Source organism: Scatophagus argus, chromosome 17 (genome assembly GCF_020382885.2).
Source record: "Scatophagus argus isolate fScaArg1 chromosome 17, fScaArg1.pri, whole genome shotgun sequence".
NCBI classification, from domain to species: Eukaryota; Metazoa; Chordata; class Actinopteri; family Scatophagidae; genus Scatophagus; species Scatophagus argus.
In genome coordinates, this window is record NC_058509.1 from 1,147,299 (window position 1) to 1,169,347 (window position 22,049).

The 22,049-nt window shown below is 47.0% G+C and overlaps 1 protein-coding gene across 3 annotated transcripts in view; it reads right to left on the reverse strand.

Annotated features, from left to right (window-relative positions):
* The window catches only part of LOC124074258 (zinc fingers and homeoboxes protein 2-like), an 82,987-nt gene that overhangs the window by 9,082 nt on the left and 51,856 nt on the right, over positions 1–22,049 (reverse strand). For all 3 annotated transcript variants that reach the window (XR_006845828.1, XM_046416949.1, XM_046416951.1), the window contains one exon: positions 1,784–5,136. Coding sequence is in view for 2 of the 3 variants with exons in the window: in XM_046416949.1 (XP_046272905.1) it covers positions 1,784–4,785 (3,002 nt within the window). In the remaining variant the exon portion in view is untranslated. The remainder of the gene's footprint in view (positions 1–1,783; positions 5,137–22,049) is intronic.

The window sequence follows — 22,049 nt, forward strand, 5'->3', positions numbered from 1 at the left end:
CACTGGCTTCTCCTTATTGTGCACAGAGTTTTATAAAACCAACAGCAGCCAGAAGGATTTCAATGTGCCGTTAGTGCAGTGTGGTGCTTTTCAAAGGCTGAACCCAGAGCTGACTCGTGGGAAGAATAAAACTCTTGCTCAAATTATGGTGGAGATATTGGTTTCCCACCTAATGGCTCTGTTATTTGGCCAAAGATGTCCCAAGCTCCTGGAAAGGAAGGCAGACTAAATAAAGTCCCGTAGATTTCTAGGTTAATGTTCTGAAAACAATGTTAATGTGGCAAGTAGAAAACAACAGCACAAACCCCACGAGGGGGAATTTATTTTGATGCACAGGTCACTGTGGAAGTGTCAGTGGGTAGAAAACGATGCTGAAAGCACGGCTGCTGCAGCTCACTGAACCCTGAATGCAGACCATATCGGAGAGAGGAGCTCTTTTTAGTGATGACAGAAAAGCTTGTGTCCTGCACAGACTGATTTTGTGACTTGGGATTTCGGTCTGTATAGGTAAAATTTGCTCTTTAAATTGCCGGTCAATCCCACCGTGTTAGACTCCAACATGCTATCTGTGGCAGACATGAAGGAGGAGCTGGTGATGAAGAGAAAAGCTGCCTTATAGAACAGACTCAGTAAACATGTTCAGCGTAGGATTCATGAAACTGCACGGCCACAAGGAAAGAAATTAGACCAAAAATGGTCAAAAATGTGAGATAAGATTTAAAAATGTGATGTGAGCATGGCGTACCAAGCCGCACACAAATACCAAGCAATATGAACACCTGAAACTGTTTAACAAAAGCACACATCACAACCTGAGTAAATGTTAACATTTTTAGAATTTTTAAATTAACTTTCACTTTTGCAAAGCTTCCTGTAAGTCTGAAAACATCAGTGACATTCTTTTGTATTTATCCACAGATTAAACATTTGTGCACAGATCGCCTGACACACACAGATCCACAAACGCATGCTGCGTTTAAGTGCCAGGGGAAAACTGGGACATCTGGCCTTTCCGTGAATTTGGAGACCACGTAATACACATGCGACCGCTCTGAGGCTGATTTCTCTCCACACTCCTCATCACATCTTTGCATCAGCATCAGCATTTGCTGTGACTACACCCGGTCCTGATGCAGCACTGTGACGTGATGTACTGCAGCACCAGCAACGTGACAGATGATTTCCAGCCCGGGTGTAGCTCACTCGTCAATGCATCACAGTGAAAGCACTAATAATGAGGAGTATCTGAGATCTATTGTATGTTTTAGTGGGTCCGAACGGAGCTAACAAAACAAAAAAACAAAAAAAACCTCGTGTACATTATCATGCAGTGAAGAAGAGGAACAGTTCAGTTCATTGTCTCCTCAGGCCCATGAGGAAAGTCTGGTGAACTTTCTTTCATTTCTGGAGCTTCACAATAAAACAGCGTTGCAGCGGTCGACTCGAGAAGCTTGGAACTAAAATGTCAAACCAACTGAAAAGAAACAAGCTCCATACAGCTTACAATCTCTGCACACCTCAGCGTTGAGCATTTAATGTTTTTCAGTATTTTTTTAGGCTTTAAACCAACCCTGCAGCTTCTTCAGTTGCTTAGCAGAACGCGGCAAAGCTGTTTTGCAGTGAAGCTGCTGAAGTGATTTGCGGACTAAGAACCTTCACCTGACTTTCCATCAGCATGAGAGGGAGGGCACAAATGTGTTCTTAAATGCCACTGAAAGGCCGCTCTGAAAAAAAAATAAAATCCGTGTCTAAAAAGGACTTTTTTAACCTGTGAATACAGTACCTGCCAGCAAACCGGTCTTGGAGCTCATCGTGCTGTTGAATGCTGAGGCTGTTAGCCCGCTGCTCCATTAGCCAGCCCAGCTCAACCTCCAACACCTTACTGTTGTTGTTGTTGTTTGTTAGGGCTCCTTCCTGACAATGCCGAATGATGCTGGGGGGAGCGTTTTCTGGAGAGCACACAGGTGGCCCCTGCCCTCCATTTACTCCATTGTTGGAAAAAAGTTCCGTCAGGTCCATGTTGCCGCTCTGCAACCGGCTGTCATTGAACCAGCGGGCGAGTTCGGTGCGAGCCAGTCCCGTCCGACCCTCCACCTGGCTGAACTCCTCAGGGGAAGGCCACCGCGTTTGAGCAAAATCGTCCTTGAGGAGCGCCAGGGATCGGCTGTCTGGAGGCACTGAGCAGGAATTCGGGTTGGCGATAGAGGGGGCGATGGCTCCAGGAGCAATGATGGGCACGCTGGGTGAGGGTGGAAGAGGGCCTTTAAGGTGGCCCACGCCAGTGTTTGGCTTGTGAATCCCATTCAGCTGTAGAGTTTGGTGTTGCTGTTGCTGCTGATGTTGTCCTTTCTTGTTGACGGCAGCGTTGCCACCAGCTCCCATCCTCTTGGCGCCCATGGAGTTGAGAAGGGCTTGTTCCAAGTTGTCCCGTAGTGCACGGCGCTCCGCAAACCAACTGTCGATTTCCTGGGGAGACAGGCGGGTAGTGCCTGCTAGATTGTCCACATCGCTTTGTGTTGGAAAACTGTTCCTCAAGAAGTTCTCCTCTAAAATCTTTAGCTGTTCAGCTGTCTTTCCTTTCATCCTCTCCAGCAAAGGGAATTGGGTCAGCACAGAGGACTTTTGCTGAATGTCTATTTTCGGCGCTGCTGGAAGCTCACCACCATCCAAATGTATGGCTCCATTGTTGTGAGCAAGAGAGGTCTGATCGTGGGGCCATTTGCCATCTGTACGAGATGTTCCATTGGCCTCAGCCAGAGGAGTGGGTACCTTCTCTCCTCTGGGGTAGCTGGCTTTTAGGTCCACTCCTTGCTGCTCTTTTAGCTTCTTGCTGTCCAAGGGAAACCCTGGAATCTGTGACGGGGCTTTGGCCGGAGCGCGAATGGACTGGATGATGGTTGGCCTTCTTATCTGCGGGGTAATAAGTGGAGGGGAATTTGGCAGCTTGAGATCAGCTGCCGGCATTGCATGGGTGTTCAGGTGCTTTTCTTTGGAGGTGATGGTCGAAGTCAGAGGAATAAGAAACGAGTTTTTGAATGGTGGGGCACAGATTGGTGGGGGAGCTATCATTGGTCTTGTTAAAGACTCTGGAAAGACTATGGAGGGCAACGACACCACCGGCTTTGTCTTCAGGTTTCCTAACGTTGAGAGGATCTTCCCTTTGGACGACGACGATGGTGAAGATGATGATGGTGGTGGCATTAAAGGCACAGTAGCGGATGACCTCTTCATCTCTGCAGTGGCCAGGGGAACTGCTACAGGTCTCTTCATCTCTGTGGGAACAGGAGGTGGAGCCATTGGGAGACGGTCTTTCTGGGGAGGAGGTGGTGGAGGAGGAGCCATGAGGACCTTGTCTTTAGGGTCACCAGAATGGGGGGCAACTGCCATTATGGGCCGCTTAGACTCGGGGCCAAACACTGTAGTCGGGTGTGTTCGTTTAAGAGAAAGGCTGGAGCCACTGGCAAGTCCAGTGTTTGAGTTTGTGGTGGCGACTACACTTAACCCATTGGACGAGGTTGTCCGTACATGACTTGGATGTCTTACTGTTGTGTGGACAAGAGGCTGCTGGGAGGATTTGGCAGATGGCTGAGAGACCGGGCTCGTAGGCAGGACGGTGAACGTATGGTGAGCGGGAGGGATGGAGCCATTGAACATCTTTTTCCTGGCTTCTTCCACCTCCTCTGGGGACCAGGTTATGCCTTGCTTCAGCCGCTGGGTGGTGAACCAGACTTTGATCTGTTCCTCTGGGTGCTTGGAGGCAGCTGTCAGCCATGACAGCTCTGCATGTGTTGGGTAAGGAAACTTGTTAAAGGAGGTGATCAACGTCAAGTTGTCATCTAAAGAAGGGTTATATTTGGTGGTGTTCAAGGGAACAGCTATTTTTGGTACAGAGTTAAAGTTGGGCGGGCGCTGGAGCATAGGGGTGACATGGGAGAGCCCTTGGAGGATGGTGGGTTCAGGGATGATGACTGTTCCATTGATGTTCACTGCTGTGATTTGATCCTTCTGGATCAGGCCGTCTAGCTGGCTTTTCAGCTCGCTCCCTTGGAAGAGCGACTGGATACTGTCTGGGGTTTTCACCGTGGTTGCTACACATGGTGGAAACCCAGAACTGCTGTTGCCTTCACCCTGTTCATTTGTCACTTCGCATTCAACTGAATTGTCCTTGCCTTCGATTGTCTGCTCTAAGATAGTCTGATTGTTCATTTTTATCCTCTTGAACTTGAAGTTTGTCTCGCCCGGGTGCTGGCTCTCATTGTGCTCTGTGAGTGAGTCAAACTTCTTGGTGTTGAAGTTGCAGACAGCACAGAGGTACAGCGGGTTGAGAATGACGTTGGGATGGCTGGAGTCCACATGCTCTTTAAAGTCACTCAGGTTCTGCGTTGAAAACGGACAGTATTTGCACTCGTAGCCTCTGGGCTGCTTTTTCTGAGACGCTGGGTCAGATTCAACCTCTTCCCTATCCTTCTCCTCTCTGGCTTCCGCATCTTCAATGACAGGGGGTTGGTCTGCTTTAGCCGCTTGCTCCTCTTGTTCTGATGGCTCAGGATTCTGGCTTTCCACTGGTTTTGGAAACGTCTGCTGGTCTGGATTCTCTGGATCCTCCTGCCGAGCGTCTTGACTCTTTTCTGCAGATCCAGATGAGTCTGACCGTTCTTTTTCTGTCACATCATTGCTTGCCAGTGTTTCCATGTCCATTACTTCCTCAGGGTCATCTTGCTCTTCAGGCAGGTCGCTGATGACCCGAACCATGCAGGGTGTGGAGGACTTTCTGCGACTGGACATGATGGCTGCTGCTGGTGGCGGTGGTGATAATGGTGGTGCTGGTGCTGGTGCTGCTGATTGCGTTGAAGATTCTGCGGTTTTTGGCTGCTGCTGCTGCTGGTGCTGCTGCTGGCTGAGGATGTCAGTGTGTGGGTTTTTGACGGGACCTTACTGGGGGGAGTCGGGGCTGATGGTTGTGGGTACTGGTAGGCGGGTGGAGGTGGAGTCTCCAGCATGCGAGAGGGAGGGCGAGAGCCGGCTGACGGCGCTGGCCCAGGACCGGTTGTGCAGTGGCGTCTCCCGCTCACTGGCAGTGTCAGCTACCAACCTGGGCGTCATGGGAGGGCATCACAGACAGCAGCGGCGCTCAAGCTGCACGGAGACAAACACAGAGAGAGAAAATTACATGTTAATATTGTTTGTGTTCAGTGAGCTGCGTTTCAGTCGCTTGGGGGAAGACTAAAAGCAGAGAAAAATACGTGTTAGAAAAACATAGAGGAAAGTCATGCTGACAAATGCATGATGGGCAGCAATAGAAAGAGAACAAAATGGATAAATTGGACTTTAACAAACAGGCAAAGTATACTTTTGCTTGAAGTACTCTGTTTATTTATTTAGAGATGTGAAATCAAGGATTTAACTGAGCAACATCAACAGAGATTTATTCTCACTGTGGTCACTTATGCACTGTGTTGTACTCCCTGCACTTTGGATCAACTGTTCCTTCAAAGGCTTGAAACAACTTAAAAGCCCCTGAAAACTTTAAATCTCGGGTATTTTCTACAACATTAAATATTAATGAACAACCAAAGCAACAAAGCTCCTAAAGTTGAACAGTGAAAAACTCAGAACTGGGCTGCAGCTCGATCAGATTTAGTGGATGCTGGCCTGGCATCACAAGCGACAGCACTGATTCAAACGTTAAAGGACAGAAACGTGTCTGACAGTCGGCCTCAGGCGCCACTTATGGATGGAATTAAAGTGAAAGTAAATTATTGTTCCCCTCAAGGACAAAAGACAGCGAAATCGGTAATACGAGAAAACTACGTGGAACTTGAATTACTCTTAACATCAGCCTGTTGGCGTGTCTGCCAGGATGCGTTTGACAAACAGTTTGCGCTCAGTGAAAAACAAACGAGGAGACTGAGACGACGCACTCGAGCTCATGTCAGAGGACAGATATTGATTCAGTGAGGCCCCTCCCACCTGTTTCTGACCGTCACACAGCTCCACATCAAAGACGGGAGGTTTCGCTTTGATAACAACATGACATTTTGCTCGCCAGCCCTGGCTGTCCTCTACAGTCCGAGCCAGGTTTCTGTGTCGTCGCCCGTCCTGACCGCCGCAGGAGCTTCATCTGGTCCAGCTTAATCAGACGCTGGCAGACGAGCGTGTGCGCCGACACAGCCGAGGCCAGGCGTTAGAAACGACGCGAGTCTGACTGACAACCTGGAGCGTGACGCCGCGCCCGAAAACTGCAAAGATTCTCAGTGCCACTTAATCAGGGCACGCTGTTCCAGGCCAATCACATGTAAATGCAATAAAGTGAAGCGTCCACAGTAACTACAAAAGGCAAAAAAAAAAAAAAAAGTCTCCAAACTCCAAACCCCATTAAAAAGACATTAAGCGTCTTTCATAGATTTGGGCAAAGACAACTTCACAGGATAATTACCCTGTAATCATGTAATAAGAGAGATCTCCTGACAGCTATCATCCACACAATGGAACTGAGAGAGCGAGGTAAAAACAGATGGAGGGAGAAAGGAGAGAGAGAGAGAGAGAGACGTGCGTGAACAAATATGTGAGGAGAGGGAGAAAAAGGTAAAAATAAAAGGAGGACAAAAGGAAAAAGCAGGTGAAAGGGAGAGCGAGAGGGAGGAGGAGGAGGAGGAGGAAGAGGAGGAGTGATATAAAAAGAGAATGAGAGACGGTGATGAAGAAGCAGCAGAGATAAAGAAGAAGAGAAAGAGAAGAGAGTCTAAAAACTTCCAGCTGATGAAAGAGAACACGCACAAAGCAGAAGACGTTTTAAGTAGGCCATGGCCTGGCAGACAGAAAGAGAGAGAAGACAGTGAGAGAAAGAGAGAGGAAGACGAGGGGGAGAAGGAAGGCAGATAAACATAAAGAGGGAGGAGGAGGAGAGAGGGACAACACAGCGTTTAAAAGAGGCACAACAAAAGGAGACAGAGAGAGAGAGAGAAAGGATAAACAGAAAGCAAAGAGGCAGAATGGAGAGCAGAAGAAGAGGACGAGAGGAGGATAAAACCAATAAAATAAGATTTTTGGTGCATTTTCCATCAGCAGAGTGGAAGCTTTGAAAAGGTGTCCCAATCATTTGGGAACACAAACGCATTTGCCAGTAAAATTGAGACTATTTCAACACTTAATTAGTATTGGGCAAGCTGTTATTTGTCCCAAGTGTCACTTAATGTTGGACATATTTCATGCTCTCGCAGCCTTGATCAGCTTCTCACCGCCTGCACACGAGGCATATTTTATAGTTTCAGAGCATCCAGAGTCTCGTTTGAATTGTTGTACTGCGCAATGAGACTGAACTAATCTTACGTTATTACAAATCTTATGCATTTACATGGCTGTTTACTGCACCCCTCAGCTAATGACACAAGTCACTGCTAGCACCGTCACACTCCATACTCCTCAGGAACCGACTGAAGTCCTCACGAGACACAGACGACCTACCGAGCCTGATCCGAAAGGGACGCGAAGGCAGCGGAACCCGGTGAGGACGCGTCAGACGTTAAGTGGACTTGGACAGACTGATAAGACAGGGAGGACACCAGCGCTGGCAGCAGCACGATGTTAACAGTTAACAAGCAGCTGTGCAGCACAGAAACATTTCCACATTTTTCCTCCGTCTCGCTCAAAGAACCTGCGGCAACGCAGCAAGACCTACGCGACCTGATTACACTACGTTTAACTTTGGACCCGGGCCAGGTCGTGTCTCGGTCCTGGGTCGGGTGGTTACTAGGAAACCAGAAGACCGGCGAAGACCTCTCGTTCGTACCATCGCAAACTGTCGAGTACGCTGGGCCAGACTCTCGGGCTGAGATTCTTCCACATCAAGAAAACATTCAGGCAAAGTTCTTCGTTCAACCCTTTTAGATACTCAAGCGATTTAGTCCCGCATTTATTGAGTTGAGATAAATTTCAAAAAATCAGAGGTCAACATGGATTCAGCAGCTGCCTTTTCATGATCATGTTCTCGTTTGACCTGCCCTGCCTGGCACACGGCTGCAGTTTGCCACACAGACCTCCTGACTGAACCTGGATGACCCTGATGACGTCAGCATGATGTCATCAGGGTCATCTCCTCTGACACAAGACGTTAGACGGCAGTCCCTCCATGAGGACTAAACTGAGCTCTCTGTGAGACCACCGGACTGAAGGGAAAAAGAAGTTTAAATTTCCCAGACTAAGTAATAAAACAGAGTATTGTTTATTGTACTATTTGTTATTACTGTGGGTGTTGTTATGGTGCATATCAACGTTTCTCTATGTTCCACTAACAGGCCAAACATCTGCTGGTTCCAGCACCTAAAAAATGAGGATGTCTGACTTTTCTTAGTGTTATTTAACCTTAAATTGAATATTTGAAAACAAACACATTTAAATTGGCAATAGACACGTTTATTTTCATTTCATTATTATGAAGTAAATGTTTATCGCTCAGCCTAACGGTTATAGAACAAAGACACAATCAGCATTTAGCTCGTTCACCATAAATCAGACTTTCACTCTGCAGTTCTGTCTGCCTCGGGGCATGAAAGTCTCCTCGCTGCTTTAACGCCTCCGTCAGAGACTAAATGAGCGAATAAACTCACAAATCGCACGTTAACTTATCGTTATACCAACTTCATTCAGACAAAATCCTGTACTGATATCCTCGTGGTGTGTTTTGTACTCCACGCATCAAAGTACAAGCCCAAAGCTCACGATCACCACACCCACTTTCAAGTCACACAAAAAGTGAAATGAACTGTCGGCGGTGGAGTTTGATTTCAGTCCATTCGGATGTGCAGCTCTCGTTTTTAAAGACAGCATCAGCCCACAGCAGGTAAGTCAAGGAGGCGAGTTCACGGCAAAATGAGCGTGAAGTCGTTCCCCAAAGAGTTTGTTTGAGCTCTGAGAAAAAAAATCATTTACAGATGCAGCCTTAACACTGACCAAATTTAAACAAATAACGCAGTTTCCATTCATATTTCCTACTTCTGCACACGTTTTGCTTTAAAATGCTTTGCCAGAGACACAGCTGCTGCCAGGTGAGGTGAAGTGGGAAAAGACAGAGAGGCTGATGGGAAAACAGAGATCAAACAAGAGGAGAAAGAACAGAGTGTAGGAGGAGCTGAAGAGAGGAGGAGGTGGAGGGAGACGAGCGTGTAGGAGCCCAAGAACAGGAGAAGAAAGTAGTGCAGCAAAGGAGGCGCGAGTGTGGGAGGAGACGGGCAGACAAACAGAGAGAGAGATGGAGGGAGGGAATCTGAATAAAAGACAGAGGAAACAGATCGGATGATGGAACATAAAAAATGTAGAGGCAGACGGCGCTGCAGGCCGAGGCTTTTGACTCGAGCTGCGACGGCGGCCTGGCTTCACGTCGCCGAGGAGCGCCGCCGCCTCTGCCGGCTCCACAAAGGAAAGGGAAGGAAAAAGAAACACTACAACAGTGTCATGTTTTGCTGCATCACTGGCTCGGCCTCGAGGACTCCGGGCCAACTTCTGACGGGGGGAGTCATATGCCGCTTGGCTGCGTCCCATTTTGTCGGGCTCAGCTCGCCTCCACGCATCCTTGTAATTACTTGTTCAGTATTTGTGTACAGGGGATTGTTCAGAGCACGGCGGCACTCCGTAATTATGGAGAAAATAATGAAACTGCCGTAGTGATAACTGTGATTTGCAAATTGCAAGAAGCGACAAATTTTTCTTTTGAGATGAGCAGGTGAGATGAGTTTGTTCCTCAAGCGAAAAACAAACAAACCTTTGTCCCATTCTTACACTGACAGGCTTTTCAAGGCCAGCTCCAAGCCTTCCTGCTCAATGTAACATTCAGTGGGCTTTTATTTGAAAAGTTCTGTGCAACAGAAAGCTCCACTCCCACAATTCCTCTCCTCCAAATTCTCCTGAAACCAAACTCAGACCAGGATGGGACACCAAAACTCCCCGGTGAAAGTGACACCAAAGTAACCGGAGCGGATGGGCCTGGGCGAGGCAGCTTCTACGGACGGCAATGAAGAAAAACATATCAGATTTTGTCCTCCACCAAGGACGAAGCAAACCATCAGTCTAACCACAAACTGTATCCATCCATCTAATCCGACTGCACTGGAGGCCGTTCAGTTTGCACGTCGAGGCGAACAAGGGCAGAGAAAAGGGCGTCGAGGAAGCCATAACACAGCTCAGAAACAAGAAAGACGCTAATGAGCAAATATCTCGGGAAATGAAATGACAAATTAGGAGGACGAAATGAAGATCGGAGGGAGCCGGTTGCGCTAATAGGAGAGGTTAAAGACGTTTTACTGGGACAAGGGCAACTGGAGGGGCTCACAGGGAGGCTGACGATGCACATTTTGGCACAGAAAGGATCCACTGAAAACTCATCTCGTGGCTATCAGGAGATCTGAATCCTGCAACCGAAAGCTCACAGATTTTCGGGGGGACTCGATACTGACAGCATCATGATATGCTGAGCACAGATCAAACATCATTCCTAAACTTAAAGTGGGGTCATTCATACAAAATCCTTTAGGTCTGTGCAGACTTTAATTGCAGCCTAAGGTTTATGAAATGGCAGTTAGAATGCATGATGTGTGTTAGGTCTGCTGGTGTTGAGCACCGAGAGGAGAAGGCCTCACTGAACGTAATTACATGTTTTGATCTCTTCACCAAACCACTCCAGCTGTGTGTGGCTCCGTGTGCTTCCTCTGCCGTGCTTTTTCTTTGACTCCAGTGGATGAAACTTTATTGTTAATTAGACATCAGGTCAGCGGTCCCTCTCTTTGTTAATCACGTTGAAATCATGCGCTTCGTCCACGCCATCAGGACTCGTGTTTTATCGCCTCACTGTGCTCGTCGTTAGCTTCAGCTTATCGACGTGTGGACGTGAGCGAACACAAGGCGGCACAAACAGACTGTCTGATGCTACGACAATGCAGTGATGCTATTTCTGTGAACAGAGCCCACGAAGCCGTCTCACTCACTGTGAGTAAGTGTGCATTACTGTGTATTCAGCCACCATCATCAGACATCATCAGACTAACTGGGAACAGCGGCGTCATTCACCTGTAGGTGGCGCTTCACTGCAAATGTAACTGACCTGACTGTGACTGCAAGCTCGCTGAGCGCAGAGTTTTGTGATGTCATCAGTGACAGAAGTTTGCTGATTGGACACGTGACTCGGCCGAAGCAGCGGGCGCAGCACAGATTTTCTTCAGGAAACACAAATATTTGAGATGTTCTGCTTGTTGTGTGGTTTTATTTCATTTGTTTTTGTCTTTTTCAGGATACTTTAATATAATTTCACTGACTTATGAATATATCAACAGCCTAAAGTGGTCTTAAAATGACAGTTTTAATATTTATCACGTCCGTTTCAAAAAGATATTCCACAGCTTTCACATTAAAATGCCTTTACAGTGAAGCACGTGTGCAGCCTGCAGACTCACATGTGGCGTCATGAATCATTCGCTCATCACAACAGATGAACGGAGCAGAACAGAAAAGCGCATCCAACGTGCAGCAGCCGCGTTTGGCCGCATCCCAAACAGGTGTGAACCCTGGAACACCTGGTGGGCTCCATGACGGGCCCCTGACCTGCTCCGCGACAACCGCAGACTGGAGGAACAACTGGAGCTCATCAGGCCACTTTCTTTTAAGGCTGTGTCGCACGGAAGCTAAAGGCGTCCCAGTTTTAGAGTCCCCGTGACCCCACCCCCCCGCTCACACACACACACACACACACACAGTCATCACGCACACACAAACTGCCAGATGCATGTGTGTGTGTGTGTGTGTGGATGCTAAATGATTGATCAAAGGATGCCTTTGTGCGGGCACCTCGTGGTGCTAATGCATCATTAACACAGCTGGTAGTATGACCCAGCTCTTCTGAGAGCGCCAGGCTATTTCCAGCAGCTTCCTCTTAAGCTTATAGAGATCCAAATCTCACTCGTGTTATATAAGAGTTCTGCGAAACCTACTGAAACCACGTCATGACTAGTTCTACCTCAGGTTATTTCAGCCGGCCCTCAAACAGCAGGGAAAAAGAGGCCTGAATTTTCACTGGTAAAAGCAGTCTGTCAGAAACACTGACTGAAATTACAGACGGAAAAGTCAGTCAGTCAGTCCTGAAACATAATCCGCCCTGACAGAACTCCAAGTAGGTCTGGGTGCTACTCACAAAACCAAATGTGATCGTTTTGCTCAAGCACTTCGATGTTGATAGCTCGGTGACACTTTAACAGAGAGCCGCAGGATGATTCCCGTTAGCGCCACCTGCAGGACTCAGGGCCGAGACAGGATATCTGAAAGTGAGATTAAATACTGAGCACGTTCAGGCGGTGAAGAGCACCAGCGTCTGTTTTCTCTGTCTGAGCTGTGATGCACAGTAAGGCTGCAGTCACGGATGCACACTAACGGCTGAAGGTGAGAAACCCGGACGCCGACTACGACTCTCCCTGATGATGGCGACAACACCATCAATAAAGCTTCAGATGTGACATGACGTCAAACTCCTGGGCTGACAATGCTGAAACTCAGTGGCCTGTGAAAGAAATAAGTGCAACCCATGAATTGAGATTTCCTATAAAAAAAAACCCTAAATTGTGCTTCTGTTCTTATAATATAATTTGTAATTTCCCAGTTACGGCACTAACAAAGGATTATCTTATCTTCTCTTATCTTATTGTTCCAGTTTTCCTGACTGAAATGTCCAGATGGGACAGGAGACAGATTTCAGCTCAGACTCTCGTGTCCCGCACAGAAACGGGACAGCGGCAGAAAGATGCTGACGACCCCTATGGAAGCCCTGCGGCGCCCCCGAGTGGGTCCCAGCGCCCCATGTTGGCAACCACAGACCAAGGCCAAATGGCACTTGAAGCATTAGATAAGTCAGAAGCTGTAAGTGGCAGCGGGTGGAGGGCGGCGGAGCTGAATGACTGATGGAGCCGGTGAGCTAAGCTAAGCACAGAACCTTGAGCTTTGACACGCCCCTCCAAACTAATTCAGCTAACAAGTCGAATTGATTTTCCAGAATTCTGCTTCTCTGCGACGCTCCGGGTGTCATTTTTGCAACCTGACAAACACATCAGGTGACGTTTGACGTCTCTGGAGGTTTAAATGAGGCGTCCTGGCGTCCCGGCAGCAAACGAGCCCAAACGCTGACTCACGGTGACGTTCACGTGCGTTTCCTGTCCTGATCTTTGAGAAAAGGTTTCTTATTGAAAAGGTTTCACCTTAACAACAATGACGACTTGTCACAGCAGCCACGTCACGTACACCCGACGTTATAAATCTGCTGCGGCGGTCGGATTACGAGCGACAAAGTCTGGATTCATTTCACATTAGTCTTCATTTCGGATTCTGTTGACATTTAAATAAATAAAATCAGCAGCGACGCAAACATAAACAGTCAGGAGGAGACAGAAGTTGGATTTTTGATTTTTGTGTGTGAGAGACTGCATGAGTTGATCGTGTTATGATTCTCACACACTCACACACACACACACACACACACACGCGCGCGCGCTATTGATGAATATCTATGAAGAGACACACAAATATGCTGACTCACACACACACACACACACCAAATCCCTGTGACCTCCAGCTGTCATGATGGACGAATGCAACACACACACACACACACACACACACACACACCCACTGGCTTCACATGACCATGGTTTAGGAATGCAGCACACACACACACACCTGATATTTTATCAGTTCTCCCTCAGCAAACTGTCTGCCCCCTGCGACCATGAAATATGAATGAAATACAATTAGCAGCTTTAAAGAACTTTATCAAGGCCAAGGCCTCCATCCAACGGCCCTCAGCACACACACACACACGCACGCGCGCGCACACACACACACACACGCACGCGCGCACACACACACACGCGCGCACACACACACACACACGCACGCGCGTGCACACACACAGTCAAGTCTGTCTCAAAATCGAACGGATACAAAACACAAACTAACTTTGTCCTTGGACGCCGCGACAAATCACAAACATCCGTCACGTATTTGATTGTAAATTTTTACACCGACTTTTTTTTCTTTTATTTCATTCTTCTTTTTATTGAAATAAAAACTTTTTTCCACCCCTTAAATTTTAGTTTTCTGTCTCGGAGCGCCCCGCTTTGCCCTCGTGACTCCCCCGCCGTCCTTCCATCCGAAAATTTAATGGATGCAGTGACTCATTAAAAAGTGAAGGGGGGGGAGGTGGAGGCTGGGCGGGGGTGGAGGGGGGCAAAAAAATTAGTAAAGAGACGGAGAGAGATGGAGACAGAGAAAGCGGTGCTTCATTTCCATGGCGTCACCATGGCAACAGCAGCACAGGAGAGGTGCCCTTCTGCCGTCGCAGCGCCTCGCCGCCGAATATTAACCAGGCGTGTATGCTCAGGTGCTAATTAGGAGGAGCGGAGAGGGAGGAGGAGGAGGTGAGGAGGAGGAGGAGGAGGGAGGAAAAAACACAAGAGGCAACAAGAGAGGAGGAGGAGAAAAGGAGGAGAGGTGGTGAGAGGAGGTCAGGAGGTGATAGGGCAGGAGGAGGAGGAGGAGGAGGAGGAGAAGTGGGAGCAGGAAGAAAGGAGGAACAGGTGTTGGGTGGAGCGGAGGAAGGGAGGAAGGAAGGAAGGGAGGAAGGAAGGGAGGTGACAGGAGAGCATCAGTGAAGGAAAAGAAAGAGAAGGAAGACACGAAGGGATGAGGAGCGAGAGGGAGGTCACAAAGGGGAGGAGAACAGGTCAGCAGGAGGACAGGAATAACAGCAAGAAGAGGAGGGAAAGACTAAGAGGAAAGAAAGAACGGATATGGAACAAAAAGATGATGGAGGGATGAAAGACACCAGGGAGCTTCTCGAGAGATGAGCGCAAGGAAGGAGAGAGAAAGTCAGAGAGGAAATAAGAAAAGAGGAGAGAGAAAAAAGAGATGGAGAACGGAAAGAGCGAGAAGAGGAGAATTTAAGAGATGCACAGAAGAAACAGAGACCAAAAAACGAGTGCAGAACGGGAGATAAGGAAAACAAGAAAGAAGGACAGACAAGCAGAAAAGAGGGAAAGAAGAAAAAGAAAAAAGGATAAGATGAGGGAGAGATGAGGAGAAACAGGAGGGGAGGAGAGGAGGAAAAAACAGCAATGAAGGGGGAAGGAAGGAAGAAAAAACGAGAAGAGGAAGAGTTGAACAAAGTAGGAGAGGAGGAACATTATAAGAAAAAGGAGACGCAAGAAGGACGAGGAGAACAAGAAGAGAAAAGGATAAGGAGAGATGAGGAAGAGAGGAAGGAGAGATGAGGAGGAGAGGAAGAGAGGAAGGAGAGATGAAGAGGAGAGGAAGAGAGGAAGGAGAGATGAGGAGGAGAGGAAGAGAGAAAGGAGAGATGAGGAGGAGAGGAAGGAGAGATGAGGAGGAGAGGAAGGAGAGATGAGGAGGAGAGGAAGAGAGGAAGGAGAGATGAGGAGGAGAGGAAGAGAGAAAGGAGAGATGAGGAAGAGAGGAAGGAGAGATGAAGAGGAGAGGAATCCTCGTCTCCTCTGAGCCCGTCAGGTTGATCTGTTCTGCCCTGAGAGGTCAGAGGAGGACAAAGGAGGTGAAAGAGGGATAGACAGAGGAGGGAGGAGAGGGAAACACAAAGGAGAGGAGGATGATGAAAGGCAGAGGAGAGCAGGAGATGAAAAGGGAGGTTAACAGAGGTATAGAGAGAGAGAGAGAGGGATGAGAGGAGGTGTAGAAAGAGAGCGAGCCGGGTCAGTAACACATGCATGAAGCTCTGTGTGTACATCTGTGTGTGTGTGTGTTTCTGCGTCCTCCTCCGTCTTCACGTGTGTCTCCGTCCCTACGTGTCTTTGTCCTGCGTGTCCCGCCTGTGCGTCTCTGCCCAAACACGAGTCGCATCGAGCGTGTCTGATTCAGCCTCTCGTGCAGATGCGTGTCCTCACATCACGTGTAAGTATTTCCGAGTGTACGCGTGAGTGCATGAACGCCTCCATATGTGTGTGTGTGTGTGTGTGTGTGTGTGTGTGTGTCCTCAGCCGACACAGCACCGTCTCCATCCAGCCATAAGCCTGAGAGACTCCGACACAGACTTATATCCAGTCATATATGGGTCAGCGCGCCGCCTCACGGACTCCACATCACGCAGCTGATGTCGTGTTGGAAATATAAAACGTGTATTTAAGGAAGAGAAAACTGAAGTTTGAGGAAGACGGGCCCACACGAAGGAACCAGAGATACACCCCAAATAATTCATGCATGCAGTCATTCAGTCCTGTGTGGCTAACATTTTAGCATGTGCGAGCAGCCGCCATGCTGACGCTGACGTTCCCCTGAGAGACGCTCGACTCCTTCACAACTTCTGTTTAACTACAGCTGAAGCAGGCAAACACTTCAGCCTTTTCTACGCTGACTTACAGACCGTGAGCTTTAGCATGCAGTTTGATTCTGAGTGGTAACACACAGCAGTGGTCCTCTTTTACTCATCAAGGACCAATAAATTAGTCCACAGACCCTGATTTCATTATACACTGTACGGACAAAAGTATCCAGACACACCCCTGTTCCTCAGGGTTTGGGCTCGGCCCCTGACTTCCAGTGAAGGGAAATCTTAATGCTTCAGCACACCAAGACATTTTGGACAATGCTATGCTTCCAACTTTGTGGCAACAGTTTGTTGAAGGCCCTTTTCTATTCCAGCATGACTGTGCCCCAGTGCACAAAGCAAAGCTCCATAAAGACATGGTTGGATGAGTTTGGTGTGGAAGAACTTGACTGGTCCACACAGAGTCCTGACCTCAACCCCATCCAACACCTTTGGGATGAACTGGAACGGAGATTGTGAGCCAGGCCTTTTGGTCCAACATCAGTGTGTGACCTCACAAATGCTCTACTGCATGAATGGGCACAAATTCCCACAGAAACACTCCAACATGTTGTGGAAAGCCTTCACAGAAGAGTGGAAGCTGTTAGAGCTGCAAAGCTGAACGTGTGTGTAGATTTCACAAGCGATGCCAGGACAACACTAATCTGCACATTCTGTTGTGTGACAGGAAGTTTTAACTGACTGATGGTGGCCTGAGTGCTAACATTTTAACGTTTTATTTCGTGACAGCAGACCCCACAACAACACCAGCGTTCACATGCGTCTGGCAGCATCCAAGTTAAAATGGAGCGTCAATAAAAATATACGCTGAAAAGCATGTTGACCTCAGGTTGGGACATGTGAATAAAAGCCCACTAAATGTGACCTGCATTTCCAATTTTCAGCTTACTGGAAAAACTGTGGGCCTCTAACACATCCAAAGTTACCATCACTAAGAACGTATGCACAAAGAGTCCTGTAAGGCGCTTTGCATAAAAGGTTCCACCAAATGGCACATTTTAATGACAAGTTAAATCCTTTATGGGGATTTAGTGAAAGGACTTAGAACTTTCTATTTAAAAAATCATTTTATTTTTGGCCCTTCTTTTATAGGATAAGCTCAGCCATAGGCAGTCGGCAGTTTATACTGATGAAAGATTATTCTGGAGGTATTTCAGGTCCTTTATGCAGTATACAGTGCAGGGGAGGCATATCAACAGTACAATTTATATCCACGCAGAGTCGCACAATCAAGTGATCAAGTTATTCAATGAAATTTTGTTTTCTCCATTCATGCTTGTCCAATACTGATTTTAAATGCTTTCTGTCTGGAGTTTAAATTGTCACAATATTGATTCTTTGTGCCATTTGAAAACAACCATCATGATTGTTAGCTGTCACCTCAAACTCTCGCAGCACAGATAAACTTTGCCATTATTCATGCTGCTCAATTTCAAACCACAAACACACAAAATAGCCGAGCGAATTTATGATGTCTTTGTCCTCTTGTCTGGATTATTCCTCTGCATCAAGCTGTTCTCTATCTGTACACAGGATCTCGACATGCTCACCAAGGCTCCTGCTGGAACTGACGAGAGCGTCACATTTCACTTATTTATTCAGTCGCAGTTGATTTTGCAGATAAAATGAGAGACAAAACTATCCACAGATTGCAGTAGTAGAGAAAGACTAAGATAAGTTCAGAACAGAAACAATTAACACAGGAGTCATTGACCAGAAAACTGAGAAAAGAGATGCTGGATGACATGTGAACGCTGACGTTAGCCTTTAGCCTGAAAGCAACGCCTGTCTTTTCTTGTTCATTACAGCAAGCTAGCTAGCCAGCGACAAGTACAGCGAGACAGCCGTTGTCATGGACACAGGCAGACTCAGGTACTGTCTAAGCAGGCGTGACAGGATGAGCGCAGACTGAAGAATCAAGGGTTTCTCGAGGCAGGAGGTGTGAGACAGCACACAGCCATGAGTTCAGGGAGAACAAATCAAATCCTACCTTTGAAACCTGGGAAAGAACAAGCAGTGAGGATAATTTGTGCCATGAGGCCGCTGGATTATACAACGATGTGTTCAACGTATCGGCCGCTCACACAGACTATAAGCTCCAGCATTTGGTCACAACGTGAGAGAAAACTTTCTCCAGGACGTTGAGTTCAGGACAAAATGGCCCCTTTTCAAATGAAAAACAGACTTCAATTCACTCTTCCATATTTTCTCCACACAATCAATCAGGTTTGCCATCGTCCTCTAAAACAAATCCGTCCGCCTGTCTCTTGCGTTGTCTTTTTTATGCGGGACGTCCCTCTGACACGCTCACTCAGGGATTACAGGAATATCGCCGACTGCTTCCTTCCTGCTGCTTATTTGTACTGCTCAAGGAATTCAAGCTTCGTCTACCTCAGCTCTCATTGTGTGTTGGTGGATAAGACTGCCTCAAATGCAAATGTGAATGTAAATAACCGTCCAGCGATGGTACTCGTGCATATAAAAGCACTGTTGGGGGTGCAACGCATTCTCTGGCGGTGAGGGTGAAAAAGAAAAGCCTTCCTCTTCTTCCTCTGAATAGGCAGGATGGGCCACCTCGCCGAAGAGAATTCCATTAGTATTGGTTTCTGTGGAGGGTTTTACTGTCACATGGGCTGTAATGCTGCCTCAGAGGGCCTTTACAGCCTGCCAAGAAAAATTTCTGGAGCCGGTTGTGGAGGGAGTCCTGCTGAGGGAAAAAAAAAGCTCAGGGCTCCACAAAAAGGCTTCTAATAAACTTTTATCAGTCACAGTGCTTTGCTCCAGCCCAGATTTATTCTTTCAGGTTACTCTATTTCCACTGTGTCTTTTTATAGATGCTTTTACTACACTGTGGGTCTGGATCTGAAGCGGGTCAGGGCCACACGACTTATGGACGATGTCCACAAGGCAAGAGTGGGACTTTGAGTTCAATCACCTGGATGATTTGTTTTTTCATGTTTTGGATGTGCGCAGGTTAGAGTGGGCTGAGTCCATTCTGGACAAATTTAATCCTGCATCATGAGCTGCTGAATGACATTGATTTAACCACAGATATGAATTTGGCAGCGAGTGGTCTTCACAAAAGAACAATAACAAAAAACCTGATTCTAAAGAAGTCAAGACACTTTAAAAGACAAAAACAAAATGTGGTACTCTGCTAATCCTTTTTCACATATACTGAAAACAGTACAAGCTTCCTCGGTGGCTTTTGTAAATATATGCTTATTGTGAATTTTGTGACAGCATCTTGTTTCAAGCCAGTTTGGACAGGAGAACCAACAGACTGGGGAAGTTGTGGACGTCTTAAACACCAGTGTGGAACGTTCCACAGGTAAACTGGTTCATTGGTAACAGGTGACAGGATCATGTTTGGGATGGACTGAGGTTCACCACTTTGGGAAACACATGATTGGATGAGGGATGTGACCACATGGGCTCAGGAACACTTTGGTAAACTGTTGTGGGTAAACACAGTTTCACTGTACATGACTGCATTCTGCTTTTATTTTATTTCTGGCAGGACAAAAGTGTAAGAGTCACAAAGAACTTGATCTATGAGCATGTGCTTTTATTTTGAAAACAACCTGTTGTTAATAGTATTTTTCTTTTTCTTTGTTTGCTCACACAGCTGAGATAATATATTGGTGGCAATGTAAGCTTACTAGAGGCATCAGTATTTATCTGATCTGTCACGAGTTCCCTGTAGTTTGTTTAAGTAAATTTGGTATGGAATACTGACTTCACTTTAGTTTAGTTTAGTTTAGTCGAGGCCAGGCTTCATTGCTGTTTCTGAAGATGATCCTGAAGAAGGAACCCACAGGATCCCCTTGACACCAAACAAACTGCTTCTGCTGCTTCAAACTGGTGAAAAGCAAAGCTTCTCACTTCCTGTTAAAATCGACATGCATCCCCTTTTAAAAAGGGCTGCCAGACTCAGAGTTTGAAGACGTGATCGGGAAAACGATCGGGCACATGTTGATTCATGACCTCGTTCAAAAAGAAAACACAAATTTCATACCCGTGCGTATATTGATTGAAATTCTGAACATCCAATTTACCTGAGGAATTCAGGCATTTTTCATTTGATAACTTGGACAAGCTCTTATCTCACTTATGAGAAACCTGAGAGAGATGCGAGGCCGAGATTAGCCGGGATGCCGAGACACGCACGCACCTTATCTTGTTTACTGTGGGGCTTCTGTTGTCTGCCTACGCTCCGTTTCTATGGTGATATTAGGATTATTCCACGCTAAAATACTCTCAATATTGTTAATTCGTGTGTGAATCAATCGGATATTGCTGATGCTCAGATTGCACTGATTCTGAAAAGGCTTCGTGTTTGTCTCTTGTTTGCCATTCGTTCTTTCTGCCTTTTTCTCTCCCTCATACTTTTATTTTTTATTCATTTGTTTCTCCCTGTGGCCAAATGTGCTTTTCAGTAGTCTCTCAAAAACACGTCCATAGAGAGGACAAAACTCTCCTTTTACCAAGCCTAGTCTCGCACAGAGGTCAAAGTCGGCATTCACCGCCTCGCTGAAGGGCCCTTAAGCTCGCCGCTTTGCCTACGTGGTGGGCTTGAACCCCAGCGCCTCAGTGGAAGACCCTCTTCACGCTCCCCACTCGATCTGCAACAGCTGACCAGGGGAAATCAACGTTAAATAAAGAAAATGAAAGGAGAATAAATAATCACAGATGAGCAGAGCATGGAGCCGCATGTTATTTTCATCCGGTGGTGGGGGACTAGAGAGACGAGGAGACGGGGACTCATGTGGAGGGCTGAGGGAAACGGGGCGGAGCAGGACAACCACAAGACAAACTGGGAAACACGAGGTCGAGACGCACATTCGCTCTTTTCCACTCTATCCTTCATTATGTTTTCTTGCAACAGGCTGCTGCCTCTGCTCAAACACCTGCATCACCATCTGATAACAGGAGGAAGCACTCAGGAGACACACACACATAAATAAATATGTGCCATAATGAAAAGTTAAGTCATTATTATGAAATCGAGGCCAGTTAGTGTTTGAAATCTTTGAATACTAATGCAGGAACAATACCAGAGTTTTACGAAACTGTTTTTCCATTCGGCTAAAGAAGCCGAAGTTCCCAGATGTTAAACGTAGTCTAAACACAAGCTGTCTGAATGAAGTACAGTCGGCAGAGTCTGGGAGTCTGGATTTAAATCAGTGACTATCTGATCAAAGAAGAAGAAGAACTGTGACTTGGACCACAATATAATCCAATCTGACTGACTTACCAGGATTCTTTAATCATGACTTATCTTCTCCTCATCTACAGTTTAAATTATTTCACGATGCTTCAAAAATTCTCAACACAACAGCCATCTTTCCAAAGCTTTCACCCATCACCACCCCTCACCGCCCCTCTGGTGTCAGCACCGACGGCCTCCTCGACCTTCCGGACTGCTGACGAAGGCCAGGACACACTTGGCCTCAGACGTTTCAGAAACAGGAAGCAAGCTGGATGTGATGTTGAGACATTTTTTGGTCAAACTGCTGTTTCCAGCGTCAGGAATGGACCTTCAAGCTAAACACAAACTAGCATGAAACGTTTACGTTTAACGATCAGCTAATTGTGCCAATCAGAGCTGCAGGGACGAGTTCATTTGATTCATTTTCAAGCAGAAATACCACAGCTAGATCAG